Source organism: Aspergillus versicolor, assembly GCF_001890125.1.
Source record: "Aspergillus versicolor CBS 583.65 unplaced genomic scaffold ASPVEscaffold_5, whole genome shotgun sequence".
Classification (NCBI taxonomy): Eukaryota; Fungi; Ascomycota; class Eurotiomycetes; order Eurotiales; family Aspergillaceae; genus Aspergillus; species Aspergillus versicolor.
The window spans coordinates 138755-152441 of NW_024467528.1; the positions used below are offsets into that span (position 1 = coordinate 138755).

The 13687-nt window shown below is 50.5% G+C and overlaps 6 protein-coding genes across 6 annotated transcripts; 3 read left to right on the forward strand and 3 right to left on the reverse strand.

Moving 5' to 3' along the window:
• Window positions 1-828: 828 nt before the first annotated feature.
• ASPVEDRAFT_52843 (uncharacterized protein) lies at window positions 829-1509 on the reverse strand (the record flags this gene model as incomplete). The annotated part of the gene is made up of 1 exon (XM_040814708.1): window positions 829-1509. One exon carries the CDS (start codon window positions 1507-1509, stop codon window positions 829-831), a length of 681 nt encoding a protein of 226 aa, XP_040667832.1.
• A 605-nt stretch (window positions 1510-2114) lies between these two features.
• On the reverse strand, window positions 2115-3924 carry ASPVEDRAFT_41570 (flavin-containing monooxygenase). Its single transcript, XM_040812384.1, has one exon. The coding sequence runs from the start codon at window positions 3766-3768 to the stop codon at window positions 2161-2163; it is 1608 nt and encodes a 535-aa protein (XP_040667833.1). The 5' UTR covers window positions 3769-3924; the 3' UTR covers window positions 2115-2160.
• An 878-nt stretch (window positions 3925-4802) lies between these two features.
• ASPVEDRAFT_887681 (succinate:quinone oxidoreductase subunit C) lies at window positions 4803-5621 on the forward strand (the record flags this gene model as incomplete). The annotated part of the gene is made up of 2 exons (XM_040818408.1): window positions 4803-4827; window positions 4883-5621. 2 exons carry the CDS (start codon window positions 4803-4805, stop codon window positions 5434-5436), a joined length of 579 nt encoding a protein of 192 aa, XP_040667834.1. The 3' UTR covers window positions 5437-5621.
• Window positions 5622-6517: 896 nt separating this feature from the next.
• Window positions 6518-8455, reverse strand: ASPVEDRAFT_83593 (C2H2-type zinc finger protein; the record flags this gene model as incomplete). Its single annotated transcript, XM_040817416.1, has 6 exons — window positions 6518-6807; window positions 6852-7132; window positions 7181-8039; window positions 8109-8230; window positions 8274-8325; window positions 8374-8455. 6 exons carry the CDS (start codon window positions 8453-8455, stop codon window positions 6518-6520), a joined length of 1686 nt encoding a protein of 561 aa, XP_040667835.1.
• Window positions 8456-10165: 1710 nt separating this feature from the next.
• Window positions 10166-11734, forward strand: ASPVEDRAFT_133246 (uncharacterized protein; the record flags this gene model as incomplete). The annotated part of the gene is made up of 4 exons (XM_040807013.1): window positions 10166-10305; window positions 10361-10737; window positions 10826-10911; window positions 10958-11734. The coding sequence occupies 4 exons, from the start codon at window positions 10166-10168 to the stop codon at window positions 11732-11734; spliced, it is 1380 nt and encodes a 459-aa protein (XP_040667836.1).
• A 709-nt stretch (window positions 11735-12443) lies between these two features.
• Window positions 12444-13253, forward strand: ASPVEDRAFT_150782 (uncharacterized protein). Its single transcript, XM_040808252.1, has 3 exons — window positions 12444-12704; window positions 12754-12865; window positions 12911-13253. The coding sequence occupies exons 1-3, from the start codon at window positions 12639-12641 to the stop codon at window positions 13096-13098; spliced, it is 366 nt and encodes a 121-aa protein (XP_040667837.1). The 5' UTR covers window positions 12444-12638; the 3' UTR covers window positions 13099-13253.
• Window positions 13254-13687: the final 434 nt, after the last annotated feature.

Here is a 13687-nt window from a genome sequence, read left to right on the forward strand (position 1 = left end):
CAAATTCAGTTCCACCGAGGGAATGGTATCGACCACCTTCCTTTTTGGTCTTTGGTCGACCTGTCGTCATTATCCTGGGATATTTACGTCATGCCTTGCTGCGATCGCGATGATGATGGCGATGCAAGGCATACGAGTATTGCAGGCCTGGCATCCGAAGTAGAAGGGTGACTTGCTTTAGTAAATTGCCTATAGATAATTGATGGCTCAATTCATATACCTAGACTCATTCTACGGCTTCTTTGTAAATATATCGACAAGTATATTGTCTGATGGTGGGTAGTGATATAGTTGTGTTGAGATATATATATCTGCATGTGTACACTCCGGTAACCATATAAACACTGCCCGTCCACTAAGTAAACAACTTTAACTGTTCAACTGTAGGATTGCTCTCATTATTCAAAACGCTACAAACAGAGCACCATTATTATAGAATGCTGTGCTAGGTATCTACTGTATATCTGAATAAACATCAACACTCTTCAGTGCGACATGCATGTACCCGATTCCCGAATATTCCACCGTCCATCATTCCATCATTCTGACTCAGGAGATCGTCGGTCGGGCGTTTCCAACGGGGAACTTGCATGAAAGGAGCCCGGAGCAAGGGCTGGCTGAATCTCGTTCTCGAAACCGACAGTGAAGCGTGGGTCTGGTCGTGCAGAATCTGCAAAGTGGATGCCCGCACAAGCCTGCTTGACCTGAGTCGGAGCGAAACAGTGGGCGTTGGAGGGGGCGAGGGTCGGAATTAAGGCATTGCCCATGTGGGAAAGAATGATCAGGAGCAGGGACTAGCACCGTCTCATATGAAAGCATAAAATAGGGCTAATGACTCGGCAGCTCAACAGGAGCTTGTGTGGGCCCCTTTGCCTCCATCTCGTGCAGGTGCTCCGCGTTCAGCTCGTGTCTCTCGTGCCTCTCTGACACGCCTTGTTTGATGTCTGTCTTCTCGTCTGTCCTTTCGGCTTCACCGGAGATTGCTTTCCTCCTCCGGATGAAGAAAAAAACCAGCAGCGCGATTATGGCCAGTCCGCCCACCGCAGCGCCGACACTGATGCCCGCAATTGCACCGCTGCTCAACCCGTCCTCTTCTGAAGCAGTGGGACTGGAACTGGGACTGGAACTGGGACTGGAACTGGGACTGGAACTGGGACTCGCAGTCATAGCGTCGAGACCACAATTGCCAAATGCCGATTGACATTCAGATCCGCAGTAGCTCGAGTTCCCTCCACAGTATCCCTTGCCCGAGCAGCAGTCGCCGTATGTACTCCCTAAGCAAGTGACATTGCTGGTCTTGGTCGAGCCACAACTGCCTGTCGTGCTTATCGTCTGGACACTTCCGTCACTGCATTCTCCAAAGTCGAGCTGGCATCCTTCAGCGCAGTACGCGGACGTCTCGCCGCAGTATCCTTTCGACGAGCAGCAGTCTCCGTACGTCGAGCCTAGACACGTCGCGTTGGTGTCGGAGTTGGACCCGCAGTTGCCGTCGGTGCTGGTGTTGTTCATGATCCTAGCAAACTGCAAGTTAGAATCAGTTCAATACTCCGTAGTAAGGCGAGAGAGAGAGTACAGCAAATCAGTTCATAGCAAGGCGAAGAATCGTAGAAGAGTATACATAACAGTCTGCTGGGAAAAAGGGGCAACAACCACGACCACGCCGTCTCCCAGGGGAATAAATTTATTATCACTCAGGCCCTGCATCACTCAGCGCCGTGCTGTCAATTATTCTTGGAAACGCCCCCAAGAAGCGCTGCTGCGCCGGCGGACGGGGCTTCTGGATAGCATCAATACTGATTGGACCAGCGCACAGGGATGCAGAAAACTCCAGCCAAAAAAAGACAAGATTGGCGTGCCAAGTTAAGCTAAAGGCAGAAGAATCAAGAAGTCGGTCTCGAACGGGCTGAGGCTGTCAACTTAATCACCATCCAGTCCGTATCCACCGTTGTTTTTACAGTCACTATTCGATGAATGGTGATAGCAGAATTCTCTGTCTATTGCTAGGACCTCAATGTCTATTGCTACCGGCTTGCCATGCCATATTAACATAAATTGATGCGGTTGACTGCTCAGCCTCACCAGTCCCATTGGCTGCATCGTAAGACAAACTGCAGGCTAATTTAGTTAAAAGGCCCACACGAACTCTTCACTGGCCAGGCGCTACGAGATGGCGAATCCCTGATAGCCAGCTGCTGCTGCTCGCTGGATGCACTCGATGTACCGGCCAATCCCCCCAAAATAGCACAGAGGCTGCTTCCTGCGATTGGGGATGTTGACGCCCATATACCACGAGTCGGTCTCACTAAACAGTGTGTGCTCTGCAGCAGCCATGACCTCTCGCTTCCATTCTTCCTCTGCCTCTCCTGTCGCTTCGATCCTTCTCAGCCCCCTTGACTGCAGATATCCAATACAACCTGCAATCCAGTCACCCTGGATCTCAGCCAGTTGCGGACTGAGTCCAAGCGCCGACGGCGCCTGAGGGCCCATTGGAAAGAACATATTGGGAAACCCTGCAGTCATCAAGCCCAGCGCCGTCGAGACCCCGTTCCCATTCGCCCTGACGTCCCACTTGGCCTCGAGTTTGATTCCATCCACACCTACAATGTCAATCGCCAGGGCGCTCCCAGTCAACGCGTCGAAGCCAGTGGCGTAAACCAGGAGGTCAAACTCATGCAGCTTGGTCGTGCGCACGCCCTGGGCGGTGATTTCCTGGATCGGACACTCGTTGACGTCGACCAGCTCGACGTGCGGCAGGTTGAAGGTTTCGAAATACGACGTCTCGAGCGATGGGCGTTTCGTACCGAAGGCATGCGGTGGTGTTGCAGGGGCAAGCTTCTCTGCGACGGCTGGGTCCAAGACACGCTGATGAACGCTGTCGCGCCAGAAAGTGTATGCTTCCATATTGGCTTCTCGCGACGTGAGGAGATCGGAATACCCGCCGAACCAGAACGCCAGTCCTCCTCTGTCAAATAAAGACTGGAAGAAGGCATTCCTCGCCTCAGGACTGTCATCGAAAGTAGCACGCTGCGGGGATGCAAAGAAACCAGTCACCGAGTTGCGCTGCCGAGGCATATCAGGGTAAAAGTCGCGCTTCATCTGCGCCATTTGTTCGGCGGAGTACTGCTTCTGCTGCATGGGCGTTGCAAGATTCGGCGTCTTCTGGAAGACAGTGAGCTGGGACACCTGTGGACCTAGAGTTTCGATTATCTGCAGCCCACTTGCTGCGTTCCCAATCACACCGACGCGTTTATTCTTCCATTCTGTCTTGTCAGGCCATGCAGATGTATGGACTGTATTCTGGAAGAGCTCCGCCCCTTTGAACTGTGGGATATACGGAACGGTCGAATACCCCGTACACAAAATGAGATATCTTGTCCGGTAGACACGCTCACCAGAAACAGACACGATCCAGATACTCTCGCCATCATCCCACTGCGCCCTCTGAACCCTCGTCCCAAGAACCATATCCCCCCTCAGCTCCAACCGATCCGTCACCCAAGCAAGATACGCCTGGATCTCCTTTTGCTCCGGAAACCGCTGTGACCAGCTCCAGTTCCGCCATATATCCGGATCGGCGAACTCGTACAGCGGGATCTCGGTATCCACGCGACACCCTGGGTAGCGGGTATAGCACCATGTGCCGCCGACGTCCTCGCAGGCGTCGATAAGGAGTGCATTCAGCCCGCGCCGTTTTAGCAGGTGGAGGCTCCAGATTCCGGCCCAGCTGGCGCCGATGACGAGTGCATCTATTGTACTTGACAGGGTCATTGCAATTGAAACGTAATCGATAGAGCTTAAGAATATGTGGCTTTAGATGTAGTCCCAGGAAGTGAATCGTAAGATTAAATAGCAGCACCAGACGATATAAAGGGAAACCACAAAGCACGATCTCCATCCTCCGTTTATTGACCATAGAATAAAGTGGCGGTCTGGGTGGTTTCATTGTCCGACGCCAATCTTTGCTCTTAAAGCTGTTAAGCTTTCTTTGTCTGTGAGCTCATGACTGCAAGTCCACCAGGTAAACAAAGAGTGTAACGGTGTCCAAAGTGGATATGGAAAGGCAACTTTGACGAGATCCTGGCGGACTAGATCATCAGTAGGTATTACCATTCGTGTGTTCTATCTATTGTAGTATAAATGTTATATAAATTAATCCCAGTCTAGTAGTGCTCTAGAGACATCCAAGTCACTGCGTGTCCACCTCCCAGATTCAAATAGACTGCTCTATTCCCATCAAGCTTCAGGCAAATAGACCCGTTGAAATGGCACGCCAGAATCGTCTCTGGTTTCTCACTCAAGCGATGCCTGTTCAACGAGCTGCCAAACGGGCTTTCCGCAAGCCCAGTACAAGGTTCTGCCGCCGATCAACATCAAGGCCAATCCGCGCAGGAAACCTTCACAATCAGGGAAGCAGACATGATTATTTATATGCCACCAGCTAATTACTTTGGGGTGCGCAAGAACTCTTCGGCATTATCTTGCCCACTGGAGCTATCAACCGCAGACCACAGAGCCATCATAGGTGGATTCCCTGCGCCAATATTCGTTCAGAAAATAAAATGAGGGGTATGTAGACACTGCACACTGCTTGGGAAAAGCATTGTAGTAAATACATATCCTTGGATGGTTTCTAGAAATATGCTGTTTTACGCATGTGGGCCTGTGGGTATTCTCCGGATTGCGGGTTTTCTCCGTATGGACAATCAGACCTTCTAACCAAGTACACCTTTTATGACTAGTCAAGGCTGTCTCTTAAGTAGATACTGCTGAAGGTTTTAATTTCTTTCAGTATACTTCCCACCATGTTATCCACCACAGCCCTGAGAGGTGAGTTAGCTATATCATGCATACATCCTAGCTAATCATGGATTGGATTATACAGCGACGACGCGCCACCGAATATCCCGTTGCATATACTTCCCTATATCGAATGCGCATCTCACAAAAGCGAGCAGAGCGTATCAGACTGACACCAGCTCATCAAGCAACACCACCCCTATCCAACTCAAAACCATCAACCCCCAAAATAAGAATGACCGTCTTGTTGCCCAACGCCTGAACCGCCCCGTCTCCCCACACATTACAATCTACAAATGGCAATACAAGTCCCTGGCATCCATCCTGCACCGAGCAACCGGCATTATGCTGTCTGGTAGTCTATACGGATTCGCAACTTTATACCTGGTCGGCCCTTCACTGGGTCTACCCGTCGATACGGCCACGGTCGTATCAGCATTCGGCTCCCTGCACCCGGCAGCAAAAGTAGCGCTGAAATTCGGTGTTTCCATGCCATTCACGTACCACTTCTTCAACGGGCTGAAGCATCTCATCTTCGATCGAGCGTTGTTCATGACAAGAGAGAGCAGTGCGCGCGCGGCATGGGTGGTGTTGGGTTCAAGTGTGTGTGCTTCGGTCGTTTTGGCATTCTGGCAGTGAGGCAGAACAGTGAAGCCAACATCTGATGGCTTTGTATTGCACGGAAACATAGCACCGTATCTAAGGAGCGAACGCGTACATTGTAATTTCAACAGCATAGGATAGGACAGAAGGTAGAGGACATGGAAAGACGAGTGGCTGTGAAGCAGTGACTCCAAAGAATACAGTTAGTACACGGCATATGCTTTCTGCTAGATGGCCTGCCAGGCCAGCTAATTCAACAATCGGATGACGTGCCGCGAGCATCGGATAATCCTGGCGGAAACAACAATTAGCACCATGGTTAATTGACTAGATGAGGCAGTTACCATCAAAGCAGGTTGGATCATATGCTCTTTCCACTCCACCAGATCAATATCCTATTCTGGGCTATTTGCCAGAGCTCTTCTTGCTGCTTATGTGAGACGGTCGCTAGATACTGTCAGATAGAAGCTCGTTGCAAATTGAGAAACCGACCTTGACCAGACTTACTCTTCGCGTCCTGGGCAAGCAAGATCTGTTCATACTTTTCGATCACGGCCGGGTTTAGAGCCGCATAGGCTTGCGCCCAGGGATCCTCACGCGTATCGCTATCTGCAGCGGTGCTAGATACCGGCTGCAGGGTATGACTGCTGCAGCCAGAGTCTGCGGTAGTACCATCTGCCGATAGCGACGGCGACGGGACTTTTGAACCTGGGAAATCCGGCTGCTTTAATGGCGTTTTTAAACCCATCACGGATCACAGACGCTGGTAGAATAACCCAGGAACAGATAATGAAGATCGTGTATGGCTGTTGGTGGGGGCATCTGACCCCTCGTCCTACGCGCCATGGCCGTACAGCGCATCGCATAGCTGCGGTTCGTCGACCGGAGGAATCTCACATCATTGTGGCTGGGTTGGCCTGACTGGCTAATCCGGTCTTGGTTGATCTGACCTGCAGCTGGTGACGTGGCCCTGCACGTCCGGACACAACTGTCTTCATGCTTTGGACAGCTTAAACGGAGGTTATGCCTTCGAGTGTATAAAACGTCCACTACCCAGTTATTCAGGAACCAAGAACGGATCTAGTCAGGGTAAAAATAACGCGGCTAAGGAAAGCGACTATGATGGCTTCTCTCCCCCTTTCAGTATTCGCCGCAGATCAAGCGTAAAGTCCCTCGCGATAACGCCCCGCTTGGATATAGGTATATACAGGTACGCCCTAGCCAGAGAAACAATCTCCGGGGCATACATCATAATATCCGCACGGGCCATTTCATCAGAGCTCCAATGGGAACTACATAGTTTCTCCCAAAGGGCTTCCCATCGGCTGAGAGTAGCTTCGAGGGTTGGGAGCATATTTGCCATGTAGGTATTATTAGAGTGGTAGTTGAACACGATGGGGTGGAATGCTGTCCTGTTAGTTTAATATCTCTTATATAGGAAGGGAGCGTACCACAGCCGAGAATATACACGTCGAAAACTCCAAGATTCGACATGAGAGTTGGGTCAGACTGCCACTTATTGCTAGATATTCGCTGGCTGAGCTCGTTTAGCAATGGTGGTTGGCGGAGATCTTGAAGCATCTCGAATCCCCGAATAGTCGAGTCACTCATTATATCAACCGTTCTCGACACACTCGGGAGTTGGAAGGACAGCTCAACGGGCTGGAGACATGGTGGTTGATTGCAGAACATGACGAAGTAAGTGTCCAGCACGCAGATAAAACTCATAAGTCTGACAACGTTAATATAAAACTGCATACTCTCGGAGTATCCCACTCACCGACAGCATACTTCCTCTCGAATAAACGTATCCCAATCACCTGTAATCCGATGCCGCGCCTCAGTAAGACACGACGCACGCACAGCAGATATCAAAGCCGGAAACCGCTGGACTCGAATGCGCCGCTGCGTCCGCAAATCAGTGGTAGACTTTTGAATCAGAATCATGCACATTGCGCCCTGGATACACTGGATCTCTGCGTCGGAGATGTTATCGTGTGAATACTCTGTTTTCCGTGGACTGTACACCATCTCTTGAAACGTTACACTCTCAAAAACTGAATCTTCCCCGACATCACAGAAAGCAGCTGCGAGGCCTGCCAGCTCGTCTGACTGGCCGCAAACCGCACCGAGTAACACCATCGGCAGAAGCAAGGGTATGGAAGCAGTTTCCAGGTCAAGTCCTGGCAAATAGATAATCGGGGCCCGAGGGTGCACAATTTGAAAGTACGCGGCGATGCATTGCTGAACATTCGCCGGAGCAAGGAATGTGTTCACCCGGTCTATACTGAATCCATGAGAATCTACCTGCAGGTATTCGATGAGTCGCCTAGACGCGACCTGGCACGTCTCCAGGGTCATAGTAGAGACCTCCCCTATAGACACCGAACTCTCCGAGGGAATACTCCAGAAACTACTAAGCAGCGCATCCCACTCGTTCCCAGCCGAGAGCTCCGGGCCATTCAGTTCCAAGCTGGGGAGGGCAGGATCCAAGATATTTCCTCGCGAGCCCGATGCCGTAAACCTGGATATAACATGGGCTACATTGCGAGCAGAGCGGGTCTCTGGAGCGGAGAAGCTCTCTAGCAGGGGTAGTGCCGTGGCATTGTCGGAGTCGTTTTCTTCAGTATCAACACCAGCTGTTAAACGTTGATAAGTACAGCGCATTCCAGTCTCCTGGCATAACGAGCATGGTTTCTCTCCCTTACAGCCGACTCGAAGTGTGGCACACCGATCGCACGCTTTGCGCAGTCGCCCGGGTGGTTTGCGACTGGGTATGTCCTCGTTTCTGGCTTTTGGACAGGTTTTGTAGTGTCGATGCAGGACGTCCCTATACAACATTAGCAGCCTTCCTTCTATGTTTATTAACATACTTTCTTGTAAACGCCCTGCCGCAGAAATGACAGTGTACGGCAGGTTGGGTGTCTAAACCTATTAGTGCTACTGATTGCAGGGTTGGAAGAGTGGACAGACGACTAGATTCATGGCGCCGGAGATGGCCCTTTGTCGAGAAGGTCTTGCGACACACCGAGCATGAGTGCGATAAGTCCGACATGTTGAGGTGTCGATGGTATAAGTGGAATAGTTGAGATCAGGATCCAGCTCAGTTAGACTCGTTACTCAATTGAGATGCAGGACAGTCATAAGGATTAGGTAATCTGCACAAAAATAACTAACTAGAACAAGCACAGTTAGTGACATTACTAGTTATGCTCTAATCCAAGCTTAATATTTACGGCAACAGCATATTATACACAATGCAGTGTTACGTGAATGTTGACTCTCTGTATACCAGACAAGGCGATAAGCAGGTACTCCGTACAGACACGGGGATAAAAGTGCATTGAGTGCCATTTAGCCGCAGATGCAGACGAGCTGCGCATGTCAGACATGCCATGAACTTAATGTCTAAAGGCTGAGAATTGCCTGAGCATACGAGGACAGGATTCACATCTAAAGTTTACAAATCGCATTACGATCATTAATTGATCAATCAATGAGACAACCACGAGGGTGGATGAACTTCGGCCAATTCAGGCAAATATAAGGATATGACTGCTTCTACTACCATTATAAGTAACTAATCCAATCCAGTTAATGCGGTTTCAACACCATCGCACTCCTTTTCCCCAGATGAAAGGCATTCCCTGAAAGGGTTAAAGCTCAAACTTGGAGAGCCGTGCCAGTTGATGTTCGAACGGAGCATAGAACTCCTAGCGATAAGTCTGTCGTTCGAATAGAAGTATAGTCGGTTGACAGGCTCGTGCCTTTCATACTTGACCCCGCATCGTCTTGTCATCACCAGTGACTCCTCCAATAGGATCTGATCCAGAGGCTTCCTGGCAGCGCTGGGGATGACACTTTCTATCGGGTTGGCACCACGCAGTATGAGTGGAGCTATATGATCACCGACTATAAAGAAATGGCCTGGAGAGTCCGACTAGCTTGAGGCCGGATTGCTGGCACTCCATCAATCACAGTCCAGTTTGCCTCGAGCCGCCCAAGTGAATGGATCGTGTCCGAAGATCCGGAGAAGCCATCCGATCAGGCTCAGAACTTCCATTCGGGACCCAGGCGTCTGTCGCAAGAGGATCTGCGACGAATACATGCAGTTAATCGACGTTGGAAAGCGTTGTCTCGGAGGAACAATCCCTTGCGGATACCAGATCCGGTGCGGTATTATCCAGAGTCGACGTACTCTGTCGGGTGGAAATAAAGGAATGTCTTATTGCAGTGGGGAAGCAGGGAGACAGGTAATTAGGCGACTGCAGTGGATGTATAAGATTTCCGCCAGAGTGGATGCGCAGTTCATGCAGGCGTCTTCATCCGGACATCATGGGGCCATCACCCTGCACGATGCGGCGATCTGGTCCTGTTGATTTGCAAACTTGTCCTGCTGCTCCACTGGGATGATTGGCTGCGACGATCGCACGGCTGAGTGGCTTTCGATATCGCCTGCTTCGGTTCCTCCAGATCGAAGGTTCGTTCAGCTCGGTCTTTGCTGTGCGACGCTGTGGCAATTGCCTCTCTCCATTCAGGCCGATTGGGCATGCTGTGCTCCATGCGCCGTGACTGACATCTCCATTCTGTGGCGAGATTCGCTCAGCAAGGGCTCACTGCGGCCCTTGCTTCTTCTGGTGGCTTGGTGATGTTCGCAAAGGATCTTCTGACTAGTGATCCTCCACCCATTTCCTTCGGTTCAAAAGTCTTAAATCTCCTGGGACATGCCTTTTTTCCTGCGCAGCTCTCGCATCTCACCGCCACTATGACTGTTACGCCCGAGGCCACCGAGACGCAGAGTCTGCTGGAGCGCCAGCCCACAGAGCACAGGGAGAGTCCACGGTCATGGTCGACTCCGAGAAAGGCTGCCATTCTAGGCGTGGTGTCTTTTGCTGTCTTCAACGAGTGAGTCCTCTGCAAGACAGACCCGTTCACCGAAGCCAGGCTAATCCATAATCAGTGCCGTTGGAACTGGCATCGTCAACCCAGGCGCATCCCAAATCGTCCGTGAATTCCAGATAACAAACCCCGCCGTCATTCCGTTCCTCATCTCCGTCCATGTCATCGGGATGGCCATCGGGCCCCTGATCGTATCCCCGGCAAGCGAACTATGGGGCCGCTGTCCGCTCATGCACATCTCCAACATCCTGCTCATGGCTTCCCTGGCCATGGGCGCGTTGAGTACTAATATAACGACACTCCTGGTCGCACGTGTGATCACAGGAATGGCGGGCTGCATTCCGATTGTCCTGGAAGGCGGGTTTATCGCCGATTTGGTCTCTGCAGAGAAACGAGGGAAGATCATAGCTATCTGGGCTTTGGCACCGGTGTCGGTATGTTTGAATCTTTCAAGTGAATTTCCAGTTGCTGATTAGGATTAGGGAAGTGCAATCGGTAGGCATAAAACTCCGACGACATCGTATAGTGACTGACTGGTTAGGTCCGATTGTCGCAGGTGAACTGACTCTTCGCCTTGGATGGAGGTCTGCATTCTGGGCCATGTCCATCGTGGTAAGACTCTTGCAGCGTTGTTGATATACTCTTGCTAATGTACCAGGCCGCCGTCCAAACACTCGTTGCCATGTTCATCCTCAGAGAGACCTCCGACCCCTCCGTCCTTCGAAAGTCCACCAAATCAGAAGACTCTGGCTCGAACCGCTGGGGCGCATTCGTGACAGCCTTCGCCCGGCCTGTTAAGCTCGCAACGCTGTCCCCGGTGGTCATCCTCTCAGCCCTGAAGATGAGCATGGCGTACGTCATATTCTACATCCTCATGTCCGACCTGCCCATTCTATTCGGCGACAAATACGACTTCGACTCCTCCCAGATCGGATACTGCTACATCAGTCCCACCATCGGCGCTGTATTCGGATTCACCATTCTCGGCGGCCTGGCCGATCGCGTCTTCCAAAAACGCACCGTCAAACGAGGCATGAGCAAGCCCCAAGACCGTCTAGCCATCATGAGCTTCGAAGTCCTCCTCATCGCCGTTGGAATCCTCGCGTACGGCTGGTCCGCACAAGCCAAGATGCACTGGATAATCCCTCTCCTCGGCGCAAATCTCACCATGGTCGGATCGTCCGGAGTCGTCGTCTCCCTCCAGCAATATCTCACGGATTACTTTGGCCCGCACGTCCCCGGGGCCATTGCAGTGTGCACGGTTCTGCGAAGTGTCCTGGGTTCAGTCCTACCTTCCACCATCCCGGCGTTGTTTGACAGACTAGGCTATGGATGGGGAAGCAGTGTCCTTGCTGCTGCCGTTCTGCTTTTCTGTCCTATCACCTCTCTCCTTAATCGCTTCGAGGGGTACTATGAGAATGCCCAGATGTATTAACAACCCTTTACAGTCACTGTCTTTCAAATAATAATGTCCTAGTATATAAACTAATAATCTATTCAAATGGTATTGCAGGCAATCCAGAATGTACACAGACATGTAACTAGTCCGGGTATATCAGTTTAGTATCGTAGACGCACTCATTAACCCAGTAGCCGTGCTTCCGGATCAGCCAACCCCTCTGCATATAGAGTTCATGCGCGAGTCAGCGTATGAGGACGACGCCGGGGACGAGGATAAGCAAGGAATCAGGCAGGGAGAAAGGCAGGAATGTAAGATTGCGATTATGTCCGTGCTTGCTTACGAATGTTAAACAATGATCCTAGCGAGTAAGCTGATATCCTGCAGCCTGCGGAGGTGACAAGGGTTGGACACAGAAGCCAATCGCTTATTTATACTCATGGATCCTATCAACAATTCATTTGAAGTATCAAGCACTATAATAGGCTAACGCGTTACTAGACGTCCCATGTTCAATAGAATAATCAGCTTTACCTAGGATTCTGCATATTTAACCACGGGAACCTGTCCCTTGCACCTAGAATAAGAATAATAAATTACAGAAAATTAACAGATAGCTAATATTATCCCAGTTTAATTGACCAGCTTCAGGCTTATCTTTATCAGTCGATAATATAAACAATTCTCGTGCTTAGTATCGGCGTGCGCCCGTAGCTTGTACAGATATAGTTTTACATCTACACAGTTTACATCTAACTTCCATATTCCTGATATGTTGGATATGGATATCTATATTTATTGTTAACATAAAATATATGAAGTGGTTGACATGTTCATGTGAAGCTAAGAATCAACCTCGGTTGATCTTGACTCCAGTTACCCCGTACTTCTCTATTATCTTCATTATTCATTAATTATTCCAACTCCCCAACACATCACAATGCCAGATTCTACTCTCCTCAAAGTAGCCGGCTACGGCTCCATTATTGTCTCGCTCCTGCACGCGGTCAGTCCTCACTACTTGCACAGTTGCACCACCCAACTAACCACCACAGGCCTCCGGAAGAAAATTCCAGCGCTTGCGTGAATTCCAAACCCTCCCAGATGTCGCCTACACATTCAGCATGAGCGCCTGGTACCAGGGCAGCGGCTACCTCATACTAGCTGGTAATCCTCCGAACCAATACTAGCTATCTCTACTAACGCCGACAGGCCTGCTGAATTTCCAATGGGCGCAGGATCCCAGTCTTTTGGAGCAGCCCCTGGGCCGCGCCATGGCTTCGGTGCTTTCGGTTATTGCCTGGTCGGCTTCGGGGTGGTATCTGTTCAGGGGCCTTACGGTTGATGGGGTTATTATAGCGGCTGCTGGGTTGTTCCAAGCGTGGGCGGCGCTGAAATAAGTCGGGGGTTAAGGATCGACAAAGTAATCTTATATACAATCTCCAACACTTAGGAGTATTGTTGTATTAAAAGCTCAGATACAGTGAGGACTTCCTGAATAGCTTAACGTCAAGTTTCCTCGGACTGTCCTGCATGATGCATTTCAAGTCTTAGCATAACCAAATCTCATTGTCTATACTCATTGACATCTATTCAAACATCTGCCTCGCTTCCAGACGGTTAACCACTTACCTGTACATCGGAAATCAAGCGGAACTCCTCCATCGGAAGCATAGTAGGTTGTACTTACTGCATTGAGCTCTGATATTCTGTCCTGTCAGTATACTCTTACGCTAACCCTTCCCAGCCAGAGTGCGGGAGAGCACCTTCCACCGCTGGACATGGGTACCCTCAATCGGCTCTACTAGAATGAATTGCCGATGAACCGGTATCCCCCTCAGTATAAACACTTTTCCGCCCTGCCATAGCGTTGGGGATTCCCGGCATTTCATAGGTTAGTACCACGACTCGGATACCACCGACGAGGTCTGAGCGTGTTTACCCCAAACTGGCGGATTAGGAGGAGTGTCTATTGGTCTAAGTAACCTG